The sequence below is a fragment of the Mus musculus genome, chromosome 11 (assembly GCF_000001635.26).
Source record: "Mus musculus strain C57BL/6J chromosome 11, GRCm38.p6 C57BL/6J".
NCBI lineage: Eukaryota > Metazoa > Chordata > Mammalia > Rodentia > Muridae > Mus > Mus musculus.
Window position 1 is genome coordinate 69561475 of NC_000077.6, and position 18870 is coordinate 69580344.

An 18870-nucleotide genomic window follows, 5' to 3' on the forward strand; every position below is an offset into this window, starting at 1 on the left:
GGCCAGCTCACTCTGACCCCTGATGCAGCCACCTCAGGAGTGAGATTTTAAACAGGTTTGCTCCTCAGTTTACCAAGTTGCCTAGCAACCACACAGTCAATGGCATGAGACCCCACCCCCACCTGCTTGACTTCACACCATGCTCAGCACCTCATTGGCTCCTGCCTGGTCCCACCCCTCAGCCCCTTGGTTTTGGGAACAATATGCCAGACCCCACAGATGCCGGACAAAGGAACCTACTACCACCAGTCACGTGCCACCCCGAACAGACACAATGACTCCAGTGTGACACAAAGTCTTTATATTAACTCATCCCCACAGCCTCTGTCCTTCTTTGTCCCTTTTCATCCTGGTCGTCAACAGGGCTACTGGGGTCAGGTCCCCCTCCACACCACCAGAGCTGAAGCTGACATTCGGGATGGGCGTGGCACAGGGAGAGCAGAGGAAGCTCCAGCTCCAGCTCACCTTCATCCCCGCTATTGGTGGGCTCAGGGAACACGCGCTGGCCAGAAGCAGTGGCCAGTAGAGGCAAGGTAGGGTGAAGGCTGGAGAAGAGAGCAGTCGGTCAGCACCTAGTTCAAGATAATACCCAAGAAACCCACCTTCCTCCCAAACCCTAGCCCCAAGCTCCTTCAGGGAATGAGGACCTGACTCCGTTGGTGCAGTCCTTCTGAGGCAGAAAAGTCACCACGGGTTCCAGCTTGCTGTCGTCACTAAGAGCTCCACTGATATCCCACACAGAGACAACTCCACTGGTGTTGCCGCTCACTAGGAACTGACCGCTCCTGGGAAAGACGGGAGATTTGTAGCAGACAGGCATGACCCTTGGGGTAGAAGCCATTCCTATGTAGTGGCCTAGACCCCTACGGCAGCATTCTGACATCCTTGCTTGAGCCTGGAAGGGGCCAGAGCCACTTACGGGTCCAGATCAAAGTAGATGCGCTGATTAGTGGTCACTTCCCGACTCAGAGACCACAGGAGGTGGCCTGGCTGCCGGAGATCCCAGCACAGAAGTTCAGCATCCTAAAGATAAGAACAGGGGTCTGGAGTCAGCCACTCTCTCTGCTGACTCCACCTCAGCCTCCCTGAGTCCCTCAAACTTGGCACATTTTAACACGTTACAGACAACATCCCCACTCCTGACTACCCACATGCTTTGGGCTCTGACCAATACCTTTCGGGCTCCCGAGAAGAAGAGATTGCCATCAGGGTGAAAGCAAAGGTGGGTGATACCCCCTTGGTGGCCTCCCAGCAAGGCAAGAGGCGAACCATCATCCCAGGCATACAGGCCTATGGTGCGGCCGTAGGAGCCACAGGCATAGAGGGGCTGGGATGGACTGAAGGCTATACAGGAGATGATACCGCTCTGGCCCTGCTTTTTGGCTGTGGAGGAAACAAGAGAACAGTTAGTACAGGGCGTTACCTAGCTAATGGCCTCCACCCTCCACCGACATGCTGGGACTCAATCCGCCGCCATGTTTGTCACAAGCAATCTGACGATCTCGTATGGTTCCCGGGTCACTCAGTTCCCTAAAGAGCCTAGCGCCCTTCTTCCCTCTCACATCCCACTTTTCCTGGAAGGGATGAAGAGCTAAAGGCCTACAGGAAATGGGACTCTCCTTCCCCTTCAACTTTCTAAAGTTCAGTGGTACAATGCCTGTCTAACCCAACAGAAGAGCCTGGGGAGGGCTCCCTCTATGCCCGGAGGCTGCTGTCTCCTTCGGATGGACTTGTGCCTACCAGGCTTGTACTGTCAACAGGTACCCAAGCTCACTCGAGGCCCCCCCCACAGGAGCTACTCTTTCATCTCCCACACCTTGGAGGCTTACCAAATGTGGCTCGCACCTCACAGTCTCTGCCAGGTCTGGATGTGGAAAAGACACGCACAGTCCGGTTGAAGCCACAGAAGAGTTGGGAACCATCCGGGGAGAAACAGAGCGAGTGGGCTGCTGTCAACTCATCCTAGGAGCGAGAGAGGGCTGGAGACAGGCCTGCAAAGTTTCAGTTGTCTGCCAAGGAGGAGGGCTGGGCCACGGCGAGCACAGGGCTGGACAGGACAGGGAAGTCAGTACCAGGTGGTTGTAAGCGCGAAAGGAAGCCCGTAGTTCTCCAGTGAATGCATCCCAGATGTGAATCGGGTTCTCCCGGCTGCTGCTGGCCACACTGAGGGAAACACGGATGCTCAGACCTGGCTCTGACTGTCAAAAGGGAACCAAGTGCCCAGCCCTCTCAGCTTCTGTCAGGGGACACACTTCGCGCCTCCTCCCTCCCTCCCTCCCTGCCTCCCTCCCAGGAGCCCTTCTTGAAACTGGGTGTGTGGGCTGGGTAAGGAGATAATGGGAAGGGACCTCGGTGAAGTGCACAGGAGGGTCATTACCACTTACTAGGAGGTGTCTGGCTGGGTGGAGGACATCAGAGAATACCAGCAGTAATCATAGATGGTGTCGCCCTCCACCATTCGAAGGACAGGAACCTGGACAGAGATGTGGGAATGCTGGGGTCACCGGCAGGAGAAAAACTTGTACACCCTCCCTGGGGAGAGCTAAGGCCCAGGGGGAGACTATCCAGGTAGGAAAGAGCACGCGGGGCTCAAAGAACGCAACTCTTACCACCCTAACATTTAACTCAGGCACTACTGCCAGACTTGGGCCACCAAAAGGCAGCAGATTCATCATTTTTTTAAACACTCATATAGAAGATACAAATAATACCCTAATCCAAAGACAATGAACCAATCAGGGTCATCTTAGCCTGCTTCTGCCTGGCTGGAGAAGGAACCAAGGGCTTCACACTTGTGAGACAGGGACTCCACTAAGCAGGCCACATTCTCAGCCAACACACAAACACTTCAAAAGCAAAATGAGGGCTGTGGCCATACCTCAGTGGTACAACACCTGCCTGGCGGGCATGAGGCCCTTGGCTCAATCTTTTCTGACACAAACAAGCAAATACCTCTGACCTTTCTACTCAGCTGTCTCTTGCCTGTAACCCCAGCCTTTATTTGAACCTGAGACAGGAGGAACTGCTGTGAGTTCAAGGCCAGCCTGTAATACCTAAAGAATAACAGGCAGGACTGAAAGATTTAGTGGACAAAGGCGCTTCCTGAGGATCAAGGCCGGCCAACAATGTGTTCTTTGTTCTTGTTCTGATCAAGACAAGGTTTCTCTGTGTAGTCTTGGCTGTCCTCCAACTCACAAAGATCCGACTGCCTCTGCCTTCTGTGTGCTAGGATTAAAAGTGTGCACCACCACTGCCTGGCAAAAATAAATCTTAAAAAAAAAAAAAATTACAGACCAACCTAAGCTACATAGGGAAACACTGCCTCAAAAACTGGAAGACAGAAGCTGTAGCCGGGGTGGGTAGGACGCTTTCCTGACATCCACACAACCCTGGGCTTGATCTCCAGCACCACATAAAACAAGGCATAAGTGGCTCACGCCTGTAATCCATTAATCTTAGTACTCCAGAGGTAGAGAGGCAAGAGGATAAAGAGTTCAAAGTTCTTCTTAGATATGTGGAAAAGGCCAGGGTTACTTGAAACCCTGTCTCCAAACAAAACAAAAACAACAAAGAAAAACAGGAGCAGGGTGGGGGGGTGGGGGCAGGCGGGCTCAGTGGGTGAAGGCGCTTATACAAACCTGGCGACCTTAGTTTCATCTCACAGGGAGATGGAGAAAATGCAAGTCTGCCACAGCACACTCGCACCAGTACCTACACATCACACACACTCTAATAAAACAACAAGAAAAAACAAAATAATTTTAAGTTTGACAGTGTGCTGGAATGTGGCTCAAAGCCCTGGCTTTGATCCTCCTGACTACAAAAACAAAACGAAACACAGGCGATGCCAGGAAGTGAGAGAACACCAGGCACGAATGTTTAAATGCTGCTGCTGAGAGTAAGCAGGCTGAGTGCTCTGCAAAAACTGACATCTCCCAAAGCCAGAGGTTGCGCCTCCTCTTGCCTCAGCCTTCACAGCGCTGGCATTACGAGTAGCTATGTCCGTGCCCAGCTATTCTGCTCACTGGCTGTGAAGTGTTTTGTTATGGCATAACTTGGTATTGCCATTCATACTGTACAGTGAACGTAAGACAGTTTACCCTATTTTTTCCTTTGGCTTCATATACGGCTCATTCATGGGTGACTCTAGGTTCCTGTCAGGTTGGCAGCTGAAGTATGATAGGTGCACAGGGTGACAGCTTAGAAAATGAAGTCATGATTGGTGAAATCAAAGAAGACCTTACAAAGGGTAGGCGTAGCCGGGCGTGGTGGCGCACTCCTTTAATCCCAGCACTCGGGAGGCAGAGACAGGCGGATTTCTGAGTTCGAGGTCAGCCAGGGCAAAGTGAGTTCCAGGACAGCCAGGGCTATACAGAGAAACCCTGTCTCGAAAAACCAAAAAAAAAAAAAAAAAGGTAGGCGTAATCCTGTTTAAAAGTCCTTCCTACAGATTATTAAGAAGAGAACTTAGTAGAAAAATAGATTTAAAAAAAATCATGGAACAGTGTGCCTAGGAAATACAGAGAAAATTAAGCTACATACGGTGGCACATGTTGCAAGCCCAGAGCTTGGGAAACAAAGAGAAAGACACTAAGTTCAGAGAACTGCATAGTGAGGCCAGCCTGCAGCCTGACCCCATCACCCTGAGGCCACGCAGATGTCTGGGGGTGGGGGGAGCCCCACTTAGATTCCCACGGACACCTCAGACTCTACTGATCCTTAGAGGACCCAGCACCTGCTGTTCCAGGCTCCACCCTGGCTTGGAAGTCTAGTGCGCACCCATGAGACTTGTTTCAGCTGCCAAGAACAGGAACCTAGAACTCCAAGAATGAGGGAATGTCAACTGAGGGAACACATAGACCACACTGCCCTGCAGGCACGTTCTCGGGACACTTCCTCGATGCGATGTTGGTTGCTGTGGGAGGGTCACCTATTGTAGGTATGCCATCCTCGGGCTGGTGAACCTGGACTATATGAAGATCAGGGGCTAAATATAAGCTTGGGGACAGCCAGAAAGTAGACAGGGTCAATCTTGATTCTAATCACAGCCACAGAAAGGCAAACTAAGACAGCACCCCATCCTCAGCCACCCTTTCCACTCCTGGTCTAGCCCAACACCAATTTGCCAATCTTCTCTCCAGGGTTCCGTCTCCTCCCCTCCATCCCTCTCCTAAGAGCCATCACAAGCCACAGCCTTCTTGCCAGCCAGCGTTTCCTCAGCATCTCCGGGCTCTCCAGACCTCCCTCGACCCTACTTTCAAGCCCATGCACCCATTCTCTACACTGGACCCAAGCCCTCTGTAAGCTGGGCTTCTTTCTGTGTGGTATCATTCTCCTGCAGCAGTATTTTAGAGACTCCACACAGCCCTTTTTCCCTTAGCAAGACTTCCATTATGTGCTCCTACCTGTAATTTACTTGGCAAAACTCATCTCTACTATTGATCTCTATTGAGCATGTCCATTGATAATCACAATATCCGTCAGGCGGCATTGGCACACACCTTCAATCCCAGCACCCAGGAGGCTGAAGCAGGTGGGACCTTTGTGAGTTTGAGGCCGGCCAGCCTTTCCATAAAGTGAGTTCCGGGACAGCCAGGGCTACACAGAGAAACCCTGTCTTGAAAAGCAACCAAGCAAACAAACAAACAAAAAAATCACAATAGCCACTACTTTTATTCTCAGGCCCCATGATAGCAATTCCATTGATTCTCAGCCACAGGCCTCCCAAGAGCAGTCTCTGTAATGATTCTCCTCCCCTCCCCTGTAACTCCTCCTGATGGAATGTAAATCCCTCCAGAGCCTAGGTGTTTCCACCTCTGAAAAGCTGTCCACACCCTCGCACTCCTGCTCTGTGCTCCCGGGTCCTCTCTGCTCCTCACTGCGTCTTTCTAACAGAGTCTGAGGGTCTTGCCTGCTCTGCTTAGCAGTCTTCTCAACATCTAGGGCAAGCTCACGGGCTTACGTGGTTATTTTCACTTCACATTTATAAGCGCTTTGCCTCCAAGGATGGATGTGCACATGTGTGCCTAGTGCCCTCAGAGGTCAGAAAAGGGTGTCAGATCTCCTGGAACTGGAGTTGCAGATGGTTGTGATCCACCGTTTTGGTACTGGGAATGGAACCTGGGTCCTCTCAAGACCAACAAGTGCTCTCAACCACTGAGCCACTTCTCCAGTAGGTAAGGAATGTTTTCATGAGCATATGGAGACAGGCAACACTGTTAGGAATATAAGGCCCAAATTAACTGAATTCTGAATTAAAGTCCAAGGGCGATGGAGTGATTAGCAAGATTAGACAGGCTTAATGAGATCTGTGTTTAATGATGCGGGAGGGTAGGGAAAGAGATTACCGGATGAGACTCTGGCTTCTGACTTAACTATCTGAGGCCACAAAGATGATGGAGACACAGAAAGGCTGTGAGGAGCCAATGTCCTCACAAGTAGGAAATTGGAAAGACTTTGTGAGCATGGCTCTTGCACTGGGGGATGAGGATGCCTCCACCTCCAATGTGAAGAAAAGGGGCGTCAAAGATGCAAAGTTTCTAAGAGGGCCAGCGTGGCAGCCAGAATCACATGGTATGACAAGTCAGGAAATAGGATGCGGAGCTAAGAGTTCTAGAAAGCTCTGTGAAAAAATAAGAGACGGTAAGAGGGGAAACTACATAGGGAGAAGGGCCTATAGTTCACACAGGTATATGAAAACCCAATCTCTTCTCAGTAAGTACCCAAGAGGCACTGATTCCAGGAAAGCCCCCGCCACAACATACCAAAATATGGTGTTGGTGCTCAGTCTCACAGATTATGTAAAATGCTGTAGTATCTGCACAGAACTTACACACACCCTCTCATATGCTTCCATCTCTGGGTTACTTTTAATTACTACTTCAATGTAAATGCCACATGGGTAGTTGCTGTGCGGGATGCTTCAGGAGATGGAGTGACAGGAGAAGAAAAGTTCCAAACATGCTCAGCACAGACTCCACAGTTTTCAGATATTCCCGACCTGCAGTTGTCTAATGGTGAAAGCTCAGACAGAGGGCCAGCTGTATCCAAAACATCTTCCCACACTGAGCAAGCACACTGCCCCCCGAGACACAGTCCTACTTACACTGATTTTATCGGTTTTCAAACAGAGCTCTCAGACACGGAAAGTGAGACCACCCAGTCAGAGCTAAGGGCACAAGCCTGTAATCCCACACTTGGAAGGCTGAGGCAGAAAGATCTAACTAACTTCAAGGTCAGTTTGGGATACTAAGACCCGGCCTAAAAAGACAGTAACTGGGTGAGGACATAGCTCTGCCCTAATAAACATGCATAAAGCCAAGAGTTTGAACCCCAAAACTGGGGTGAGGGAAAAAGCCAGGGAGAATACTTAGGCGGCAAGGTTTCAAAAGAACAAGTTCACACATAGACTGCTAACAGCAAGAAAAATAGAAAACAACAACAACAAAAATTGGAAAACAAAGTCTCTATATCACAAACCATTAACATACAAAGAAATACCTATATAGACTATAGAAATACCTATATATACCTACATATATGTCTACATGTGCAAACACCGTTTACATAAATTTCATATAAAAACCTGCCTCAGCTTTTTATTACTGGGTGTGACAGGTCACGTCTTTAATTCTAACACTAGGACAGTAGATGCATGTCATCTCTGGGTTCCACACCAGCCCATGTTACAAAGTGAGACTCTGGTCTTAAAAACAAAACTAAACAAAACCCCACAAAAACCAGAGAGGAGGAGGAGGAGGTGGGGTGGGGATGAAAGGGGCTTTCTCGAGAGAAAGGGGAGTGGCCCACCGTAGCGTGTGGGAATACCCACTCCAATCTAGACACAGTTACTGTGCAGGCCAGGCCCCTTTGACCTCTCCATCCCCCTGCCTCAGTCTCCTGAATGTTAAGACTACACAGGCATTTGGCTACCACACCCAGCTGGCTATCTGAAGAATAACGTCTGCCACTAAAACCCTAGAAACTCAAATGTCCAAAAGAGAAGGAGGGTTTTTTGTTTTGTTTTGTTTTTTAAACAAAACTTATTAAAAGCACTCAAGATACACCATTAAACACAGGCACCATGAAGCCTGGACCACAGTAAAAAAAACATTTAGCATCTAACGGCTGAAAGGAAAAGCAGGAATCAAAACCATGTACCAAATGGTTAGAGACACACAAATGGCTCCAGTACTTAGACACAGGCTCCAGAAACAACAGAAATGCATGTCAAGTGCTGCTTTGTAAGTGGTAATGGTGGCTTTCTCTCCGTTTGCTTGTTAGTTTATTCCAGACAAGGTCTCATTCTGCAGCTCAGAATGGCTTGGCGCTTACTACATACATAGCCCAGGCTGGCCCATGTGCAGCACCCAGATTTTCCTATCCAGGTTCTGATGATAGCCTCTTCGCACCAAAGCACTGCAGGCCTGGCAGGCTCTCACTGGTTCCCTCGACAGAATGGACTGATCAGTGGTTCTCAACCTTCCCAATGCTGGGACTCTTCAATGCCACTGTGGTAAGCCCCAACCATAAAATTATTTTCACTGCTATTTCATCACCTGTAATTTTGTTATGAATTGTAATGTAAATAACTGTGTTGTCCACGGGTCTCAGGTGACTCCTGTGAAAGGAGCACTGGACTCCCAAAGGGTTGAGACCTACAGGTTGAGAAACACTGGTTTGGGGGATTAGCAAGATTGGGGTATGTGGACTAGTGTGCATGTCTGCATGTCAAGGTGCTGCTAGATAAGCCAGAGGTGGGACTCTCTAGTGTCTGAGGCTAATGGAAACTTTCATGTGAGTCTTTTGTTACTGTTATCCCCCACACCCTTATTCCCAGCCCCACCCTCCACAAGACAGGGTTTCTCTGTGTAGCCCTGGCTGTCCTGGAACTCGATTTATAGAGCAGGCTGACCTCAAACTCAAAGAGATCCACCTGCCTCTGCCTCCCAAGTGCTGGGGCTAAAGGTGTGCACCACCACCGCCCAGCTCTTGCTTTTTTTTTTAAAGACTTATTTGCATTGAGTGTATCTGTGTCTGTACGTCTGTACATACAAGTGTGGGTGCCTACAGAGGCCAGAAGAGTTGAATCCCTAGGAGCTGGACTGACAGGGAACCATGAGCTGCCTGACACGGGCACAGGAATGGAGCTTAGGTCTTCTGCAGGAGAACAGTCCATGCTCTGAACCGCTGAGCCATCTCTCCAGCCCTGTGTGTCTCTTTGTTATTGTTGTTGTTGAGGCAGTCTCGGTATCCCTGGCTGGCGTGGGACTCACTATGTACCAGATCACAGACAGGTGTCAGTCCTATGGTGGCTCTGTGTTGTCTCACACATACCGAGATTACAATTCGAGTGCCATCTTGACTGGCTAATCTTTCTGGGAGTCTTCCTGGTTCTAGAAAGAATGGTGGCCTGGTGCTAGATGGTTACCTGGGTAAGAGGCTGCAGATGCTCTGGGGTGTCCCAGACCAGGGGACACTGCAGAGACTGCCTCTGGCGGGGATGCTTACAAGAGCGGATCTGCAGGCGCTGGATTATGGTGCATAAACAGGGATGAGAAACAAGGATGCTGAGGTGTGGCTGCTTTCCTCACTGCTGTGATAAGTGTCCTACACAGCGACTGAAGGGAGCGTTACTTTTGGTCACAGTTCGAGGGTGTAGTCCACCACTGCAGGGAAGTCAGAGCAGAAGTACTTTATCCTCAGGCCAGAAGTCAGAGGTGTGGGAAGCTCATACTCTCCCCACTTTTATCTTTTTATCCAGCTCAGAACCCACACCCGTAGAGAGGGAATCTCACGGTTCCCGTGCGTTCCCTGACAGACACAACAGGTTTATCTCCTGGGTGATTCTAGACCAGCATTGGCTATCACAGGTGAGCAAGGTGGCCTAGCCAATAAAATGGCTGGGTGTGCCAGCCTGAGTCAGATCCCCCAGGATTCACAGAAAGACCGAAGGAGATAACCACTCCACAAATCTATCTTCTGACTGCCATGTGTGCCTGTGCATACAGCGTGCACTCTCAAGAATAAATATTCAAAACTTGGCCATCACAACCCACTGGGAATGTGGCTCCAGTGCCGTGCTTGTCTAGCATGCATGAAGCCTTATGTTCACACACATACACACACACACACACACACACACACACACACAGAGGCAAAAAGAGGAGAAAAGAATGTAAGAGAATACGATTCTAGTGTGGTGGCTCGTACCTAAAATCTCAGTATTTGGGAGTTCAAGGCCAGTCTCGGGTATGTAGTGAGCTTCAGGCCACTCTGAGCTGCAGAATGAGACCTTGTCTAACTAACAAGCAAACGAAGAGAAAGCCACCGGTCCCCAGCACTTTACCAAGCAGCACTTGACATTTATTTCTGTGGTTTCTGGAGGCCCGCAGCTCATACTTCTGCCACCTGCTTTTCAACGGTTAGAGGATAAATGGTTTTCACAGTGGTCCAGGCCCTCCTGAGCTGAGCAGACTCCAGGGCTCACCCTCCCCTCCTCAGCATATACTTCAAGGCCAGGATGCAGGAAGGTGGAGCCTCTGCAGCTCTTGCCTTCTGTCAAACACTCCCCCCAGCCTGGTTCGCCATCCTGCTTCCTACAGATCCTTCTGTTGTCTTTATTATTGCTGTATGTGTCTAGTGTATGGGTGAATATGGATGCATGCATGAGGTCAGAAGACAACTTTTAGAGGACAGGTCTCTCTTTCCTCATGGGTCTCATGAATTAAATTCAACTGTGAGGTTTGCACGACAAGCACTGTGACTTGCTGAGTCATCTCACTGGAAGATATTTTTTTTATTTTTAAAAAAAGGTAATTTTTTTCTTTCCTTTTTGGCTGCATATATGTGTCTGCACCACGTGCGTACCTGATGTTTACAAAGGAAGGACAAAAGGGGGTGTTAACTGAAACTGGCGTATAGACCAGTTTGAGCTGACAGGTGAGACTGGGAAATCAAACCTGGAAGAGCAGCCAGTGCTCTTAACCGCTGAGCTGTCTCTCCAGCCCTCCCTGCGCTCATTCACTGTCCTGTCTGTCTGTCTTCCTCCGGGCTCCACTTCACTTGCTCCTTTATTCCTCAGGTCTCTGCTTAAGTGCTGCCTTAACATCGAGGGCTTCTCCAAACACTCTTTTTATTTTTGATTGTTTTTAAAACGGGTTCTGACCAGGTAGCCCTGGCCAGCCTTGAACTCCCAAAGATCTACTTGTCTCTGCTATCCAAGTACTGGGATTGAGGGTATGTGCCAGGGCTAGCTGGATGGCTCACTGCTTTCAGAGGACTGGGGTTGGGTTCCCAGCATCCACAAGGTTCCTCAGAACCACCTCTAACTCCTGACAACCTCCTATAACTCCAGTTCCAAAGGATCTGAAGATCTGATGTCCTCTTTTAGCATCTGAGTGCACCCAACATGCAAATAATACAGATATACATGCAGGCAAAACACCACGCACATCACAAAAAGAAATCAATAAAGACAGGCAAGCAACACTACGTCCGACCTAATCAGCCATCTCTAAACCGGCCATTTACGGTCCCAATTCCCTTCCCCGCCTCATCTGTCCTGTGGCATCTGACAGTATATATTTTACTGCCTCTTTAATACCAGTTCTCCCCACAAAATATAAGTTTCGCAAGGACAGAGACTTATGCCTGGTTTGTGCCTGACTATTCCTCAGGACATAAAATACGGCCTGTTTATAGAACATTCAACAGAGATCTACTGAGCCTGCTAGGCACACTGACATGCCTACAGTCACAGTCACTGAGGGCAGAACAGGTCCAGCTTTGGGGCTAGCCTGGGCAATGTAGTAAGACACTATCATAAAAATGAAGACTAAAGCTGGGCGTGGTAGCACATGCCTTTAATCCCAGCACTTGGGAGGCAGAGGCAGGTGGATTTCTGAGTTTGAGGCCAGCCCGGTCTACAGAGTGAGTTCCAGGACAGCCAGGGCTACACAGAGAAACCCTGTCTCAAACAACAAAAACAAAAACAAAAGGGCTGGTAAAATGGCTCAGCGGTTAAGAGCGCCAACTGCTCTTCCAAAGGTCCTGAGTTCAAGTCCCAGCAACCACATGGTGGCTCACAACCATCCGTAACGAAATCTGACGCCCTCTTCTGGAGTGTCTGAAGACAGCTGCAGTGCATACACATATAATTAATAAATAAATAAACAAATCAAAACAAACAAACAGTAGAAGACTAAGTTCCTGCGAGCCACCACGAGGTTCCGTCTGCTCTGAGTCAGGCTGCAGAGGCTGGACTCTCCTTTTCCTTCTCTGTCTTTAAGATGCTGACAGGTGCTCGTGGGAGAAGGTTCCCGAGCCTTTTTACTTTCTTTAAAGCTCCTCTCCTTTCCGGCGGTGACGACCTCCCTACGAGAACATGCCTCTCGCAAAGGATCTCCTTCATCCCTCTCCAGAAGAGGAGAAGAGGAAACACAAGAAAAAGCGCCTGGTGCAGAGCCCCAATTCCTACTTTATGGACGTGAAATGCCCAGGATGCTATAAAGTCACCACGGTCTTTAGCCATGCACAAACGGTGGTAGTCTTGTGTGTTGGCTGCTCCACTGGCCTGTCAGCCTACAGGTGGAAAAGCAGGGCTGACAGGAGGACGCTCCTTCAGGAGGAAGCAGCACTGAAAGGCCCTGGTTGAAGATGAATGGGAACCTTCCCAAGAAACACGTTTTGGATAAAAACAAACAAACAAACTCCTCTCCCCACCACATGGCTGCTTGTTACCATGTGGCTAACCTTGATGTGTAACTCAAATGTCCCTAAAACTGAATAAAAAAAAGAACCACAACACAAAAACATGACAAGGACCAGGGCTGCAGCTTCATGGTTGAGTGCCTGCCTACCAGGCAAACCACCACCACCATCATCACCACCACCATCATCATCACCATCATCATCATCACCACCACCACCACCACAGCCCCCGCCAACAACACCCAGGTGTGGTGGCACAGGCCTTTAATCCCAGACTCAGGAGGCAGAGGTAAGTAATTCTCTGTGGGTTCAGAGTCCAGGCCAACCAGGTCTACAGAATGAGTTTCAGGACAGCCAGGACTGTTACACAGATAAACCCTCTCTCAATACTACAACAACAACAACAACAACAACCACCTGGCTTGAAGGATGACTGAGAAGAAGCCGTGGATTCACACTGCATTCGGGCCTGATGATGTCATGCATTTACTTCCTTGGAACCGCAGCCATTCCCCTCAGTTTACACCCGCCACTTGCTCCCACAGTCAGTGTCCTCAGCAGATTGTCATTACCACCTCTAACCACCAAGTTCACTCCCTCTCTCCACAATTCTACAACCCGCTTCTGCCAGACACAGCAGCTCCTGCCTGCAATCCCAGAGCCCTATGACAAGACACAAGGTAGAGACAAGACAATCCCCTCACCTGCAGCACTGAACGAGAGACCCTGTCTCAATCAACATGGAAAGCAGTGACCCATACCCAGAAGTGTGTTCTGACCTCTGCATGTCCCAAAATTCACACACGCACACACACATATCACGTGCACACAAAGGGGTTTTTCCACCTATGTTTACGAGCAGGGCGTAGCAGTGCATGCCTGTGATCCTAGCACTTGAAGCATGAAGATGAGGAGTCTAAGGTCATCCTCAGCTACTCACGGAGCCCAAGCTCAGTCTGCAGATGAGCCCTTATCTCAAGGGGGGGGGGAGAAGCGGACAGTCCAGAAGCAGGTATAGAGGATATCTGAGAGGATCTTTGAGGACAGTCTGGTCTACATAGTGAATTCCAGCCAGGGCTTCACAGTAAGACCCTGTCAAAAAACTATAAAAAGCAGCTGGAGAGATGTCTCAGTGATCAAGAGCACTGGTTACCCTTCTAGAGGACCGAGGTTCAACTTCTAGTACACACATGGCAGATCACAGCCTTCTGTGACCAATTCCAGTGCCCTCTTCTGACCCCTACAGGCACACATGTGGTATAGACATATAGGCAAAACACCCATACATGGTCTACAGTTTCATGCCAACCAAGGCTACATAGTAAGACCCCATCTCAAAACAAACAAACAAACAAACAAAACAAAGACAACCAGGGTCTGTGTGCACTAGGCAGACAACCTCGGCACTTACGGTAGAGCCAGCAGATAGGAGTTCAAGGCTGTCCTTGGCTATACAGCTGCTTTGAGTTTGAAGCCAGCCTTTTCTACATAAGATCGTCTCAAAGGCGTGGGGGAGTGAGGGTGCTGGAGAGATGGCTCAGCAGTTAAGAGCACTGCTCTTCTAGAAGACCTGGGGTTCAATTCCCATTGCCCACATGACCGCTAACAGTGATCTGGGACTCTAGTCCTAGGGGATTTGACCTATCTTCTGGCTTCCATAGGCCCTGTATGTATGTGGTGCACAAATGTACATTCAGACAAAACTCATATGCATTAAAACAATTTTTAAATATAAAAAAAAAACCAAACAAACAAAAAATCCAACTTTTTACTTGGGTGTGACAAATGATGCCTGTTAGTTTCCAGCACTTGAAAGGAGGGAGGAAATCAGGCTAGCCTCAGCCACATAACGTGCTAGAAGCCAGCATGAGACCTGTCTCAAAAAGAGGTGGCTGAAAAGATGGCTCAGAGCATTTAACTAGCAGAGGACCCAAGTTCAGTCCCCAGCACCCATGTCAGATGCCTTCAAAGTACCTACCAACTCCAGCGTGGCTCTCTACTGGGAACACAAAGGTCCTTGTGTCTACAGGTAAAAACCCTATTCTTCCATCCAGAAAGCTAGGAATTGAAGTGATTAATAGTCCTGTGATCTGTTATCTGCTGGGCTAAGCCATACCAAGTTCCTTCAACCAGGGCCAGAGGTGGCTAGTACTCTAAATGAGCCTTACAGACAGGGGCTCCCCAAGCTCCCACAGCCAGGACCTGAGATACCTAATAGTCTAAATGACCTTCACATCATCTGTATGGCCAGGGGCTTCCCCAGGCTCCCACAACCAGGACTACAAGTGGCTAATATCCCAAACGACCTCTATAGCATCTGTATGACCAAGATAAGGCCAGACGCTTCCTTAGGCCCTAGATCTTCTTGGAACAAATGACAAAATGACATGTCAAGTCAAGTTTCTATGCAATTATGCTTCCTCGTGTCCCGGAGATTGCATTACACCAGGAAACGTTTTCCAATTATACTGCATTCACTGCCTGAGATCAGCCTCCCTAGCATCCTGATCTACCTTGATGGAAGCCAGTCTGAACCAAGTTTTCATTCTCACCTGACGTTCTCTTGCCTGCCTGACACCCGAAGACCACCCCCCTCAGCTCTGAAGCACACCCCCCCCACACACACACACACTCACACACTTTAAAAAAAAAAAAAAAAAAACTTGGTTTGGTTATTTCAAAACACGGTTTGTTTGTTTGTTTGTTTGTTTGTTTTTCCATATAGCTCTAGCTGTCCTGGAATTCCCTCAGTAGACCAGGTCATCCTCAAACTCCAGAGATCTGGAAACTCTGTCTTCCAAGCGCTGGGGTTAAAGGAAAAGAGGGAGAGAGCAAACGGATATGGAGTCTCACAGCACTGCTCGGGTGCACTGTAGCTCGCCACAGGCTGAGGTAAGGGCTTTGAGAGCATTTGTTAGGCCGTGTAATAACCTTACTTATTGATATGCATTTGCACACTGCCCCCAAAAAACACAACCAGCTCTTCAGTCATGGTTCATGTCTACACAAGCCCAACACAGGGGTCTTCAGTCATGGTTCATGTCTACACAAGCCCAACGCAGGGTTCTAGCGTCCTGCAGTTGAGGATGGCCTTGAATTTACCTCTTCTCCACCTCTGGGGAGCTGTGGTTACCAGTGAGGCAGCACAGCAGTCTATGCAGTGTGGGGGCTCAAACATGGGCTTCGCGTGTAATGCTATGCTAGCACTCTACTGAGCTACTTCCCCAGCACCATTTGAAAAAAATCATTCTAGAAACACACAATGTCACAGAAAACACCGGCTCCTGACTAGTCTTTAAATGACTTCATAATTCAAGGCAGAAAATGATGTATATAGTGAGGGAAAATCCTGTCTGTCAACAGGTGACGCATGGACACACAGTTTTCACTTGCAGGGAGGGCTCTAAAGTGCAAGGGCTGGCAAAGGCCCCTACCCTTACCATTTCGGCGTAATCCACCTGCTCTTGTTCACTGTACAATTCTGGGGGCAGGTTGTAAATCCGAAGGACATTATCAGCACTATTGGTCAAGATACAGGAACCGTCAGGGGCCCTGAAAATACAGGAAAATTAGAAAACCCAAACAGAGCTGCGATTTCAAGGTTGTAGTGCGAGGGCCATGGCTAGCCTCTGAGTCCCTGAGAAGACACCCGGCTCTAGGGAAACAAGCTCGTGCAGAGAGTGGTGGCACACATCTGTAAGCCCAGCTCCTGGAGAGGCTGAGGCAGAGAACCAACCTCCAGGCCAGTCTGGGCAACTTGACCCTATCTCAAAATAAAGCAAAAAAGGACCAGGATGCTGGCCACTCTGAGGTAAATCCACAATACGATACACGGCAGTACGCATCCACAGGGGAAGGGCAGGGAAAACCTTAACCTCGGTATCACCCGTAGTCTATTGCTCCCTAGCAACTTCTAGAAACCCTGGGGTTGATTTTAGCTTTTGTTTTGTTTTGCTTTCCCTCAAGACAGATTCTCTAAGTAGCCCTGGCTGTCCTAGAACTGGACCCATGGTCCATGTTTGCCTGGAACTCACACATCTGCCTGCTTCTTCCCCCAGAGTGCTGAGATTAAAGGCATGCGCCCAACTTTGTTACTGTTTTTATTTTAAGACAGGGTCTCACTCTGTGGACAAACCAGGCCTCCATTTCCCAACAGTTGAGATTACAAGACTGTCGTCCCACCGAAAGGGGCCAAGTATGTGTGGTTAAGTTTTAAGGGGAAACTCCTGAAGATGGCCATCTCCTTGCCCATCGTACTTACCACTTGCAACCTTTCAAGAAGTTCTCGGAGCGGGTGCTGAACTCGGACCAGGAACCACTGAGGTATCGGGGTACCTGCGAGAAGCTGTAGGTCCAAAAGCTGGAAAGGAGATGGAGAAACAGCAAACGTGGGTCGTCAGAGCAAAATGGAAATAAAATGGTGCTGAGGACCGGTGGCTGTCGTTCTCACAGGTCCAGGCTCCTCAGATTCCAGTGTCACTTACGTGTCCCCCTCATCCACTTCAGCGCGTTCCTCAGACACACCTTCCGTGGCTTCTCCTGACTCCAACTCGGGGAGATTCGTTTCTTCTCCGGGAAGACTCGCATGTTCAGAAACATCTTGCTCCTCGATTCCAGGACTCAACTCACTGGAAGTATTAAATTCTACTTCCAGAGGTACAGAGTCCCCTTGTTGAAGCTCCTGGGACACAACCAAGCTAGCCACGGGATCTGTGGCTAGCTGGGGTTGGTCATCACCACCGCATGGCGGAGGCACCGGTTCAAAGTCTGTATTTTTCTCCGCTGGGGAACCTTGGGGTACCGGAGCTGGGGCCAGGTCAGGAGGGAGGCTATCCGGAGCTAAGAGTCGCTCCTCCGACGTCTTCATTCTGTAGAGTAAGCCCCCGGAAGGCAGAGGTCGGGCAAGTCTCGCTGAGCCGGCTACCAGCTGCCGAGGCTAGAGTGCATTACCGTTCCCAGGGATGCTCAGAGACCGGAGTCCGCTTTCCTCTTCCGGAAAATGTAAGCCGAACCTAAAGCAATCACCAGGGAACGAGTGTCCAAAGCCAAGCGCCTAGGGTCGCTAGGCGCCGCCAGGGCTTCTTGCTCTCGCGGGAGTCGGGCCACCTTCCGATAGGCTCTCCGCATCCTCCTCCGATTCCGAGCGGGAAGGCGGGAAGGAACGACTTTGCCTACACCTCAAGCGCTGGAGAATTCCTAGAGGTTTCTGGGAGTTGTAGTCTGAACTCTGGGCCTTGGCGAAAACTACACGAGCGCCCCCTACCGTCCCCTGGGGGTAATTCTTAAAGCGCCTATCCTCCCTGGCCTGCAGAGGGCGCATAATTTCTACAGTTTTTGCCCCTCTTGACTATCTTGTTTTGAATCCCGTAACCTCAGGTTTCCTTTCTCCCCATCTCTCCCCCCTTCTTGTTCCTCTCTTTCCCTTTCTCCCCCGCCCTCCCTTCATTCATTCGACATTTATTATCAAGTTCTTACTGCCTAACCCAGGACTATACAAGGCATTGGGAAAAAAATAGCAATGTTTTCTAGTTCTTAATCTCCATAAAGTTTTCGTTGCTGTGCAATTAAAGGCTGTGAAAACAGTCTTTACAGAGAGTGATAAGGACTGTACAGGAAATTAAACACGGTGGTGCGATACCAAGTATCTCGGAGAACACGTTAGATTGAGATACTATGAAAAGCCTTTCTAAAGTGACATTTTAGCTAATGAGGGGAAAAAGAACTTAGGGGCCCGTGTTGGTTCATCCCTGTACTTGGAAGGCCTAAAGCAGGAAGACGGCCGCGAATTCCAGGCCAGCCTTGGCTACAAAGACTCTGTCTTAAAAATCCAAAAAGATGGCTATGACTATCTAGCTGGATAGGAAAGAGCACAGAGCTCAGAACAGTGGCGGTCCACTTACGATAAAAACTTAATTCTTTCCACTCTTTATACTTGACACAGAGGCAGGAGTCCTCCGAATCGGTTTCCACCCATTTTGCCCTCACAGCTCTATATCTTAGACGACTTTTCACAAAGCGTTCCTGCTGAGGGCAACATCTCAGGGAGAATCCTGACTCTGCAAGTCCCCGCCTCCATTTCTTGCCCTCAACCCACGGAAGGACTTGCCCTTACTTGTTATGGCGACTATCCAGCTTTGTGCCAGGAGTCTCGCGGGGGTT

The 18870-nt window shown here is 49.3% G+C and overlaps 1 protein-coding gene and 1 pseudogene across 5 annotated transcripts; one reads left to right on the top strand and one right to left on the bottom strand.

Moving 5' to 3' along the window:
- Positions 1–279: 279 nt before the first annotated feature.
- Wrap53 (WD repeat containing, antisense to Trp53) lies at positions 280–18776 on the bottom strand. Of its 5 annotated transcripts, NM_001364769.1 has the most exons (11): positions 18612–18776; positions 17196–17723; positions 16973–17071; positions 16152–16263; positions 2385–2473; positions 2073–2163; positions 1830–1962; positions 1175–1383; positions 920–1023; positions 648–785; positions 280–545 (listed from the first exon to the last, which is right to left on the bottom strand). In NM_001364769.1, exons 2-11 carry the CDS (start codon positions 17576–17578, stop codon positions 305–307), a joined length of 1599 nt encoding a protein of 532 aa, NP_001351698.1. In that variant the 5' UTR covers positions 17579–17723; positions 18612–18776; the 3' UTR covers positions 280–304. The 5 variants fall into 5 exon arrangements, 4 of the variants coding, with proteins under 4 accessions (NP_001351698.1, NP_659073.1, XP_006532962.1 ...); NM_144824.3 differs by lacking the exon at positions 18612–18776 and having other exon boundaries at positions 17196–17775; XR_388402.4 differs by lacking the exon at positions 18612–18776 and having other exon boundaries at positions 288–545; positions 1846–1962; positions 17196–18533.
- Rps27-ps2 (ribosomal protein S27, pseudogene 2) lies at positions 12353–12694 on the top strand (annotated as a pseudogene).
- Positions 18777–18870: the final 94 nt, after the last annotated feature.

Bases quoted from the DNA above. Each gene is read 5' to 3' on its own strand.
- Wrap53 (NM_001364769.1), bottom strand. From the start codon at position 17,578: ATGAAGACGTCGGAGGAGCGACTCTTAGCTCCGGATAGCCTCCCTCCT. The intron at 17,072-17,195 runs GTAAGTGACACT...TCTCCTTTCCAG, and splicing joins GAAGTGGATGAGGGGGACAC to CTTTTGGACCTACAGCTTCT. The intron at 2,164-2,384 runs GTAAGTGGTAAT...TGTTTCCCTCAG, and splicing joins ACCCAGCCAGACACCTCCTA to TGTGGCCAGCAGCAGCCGGG.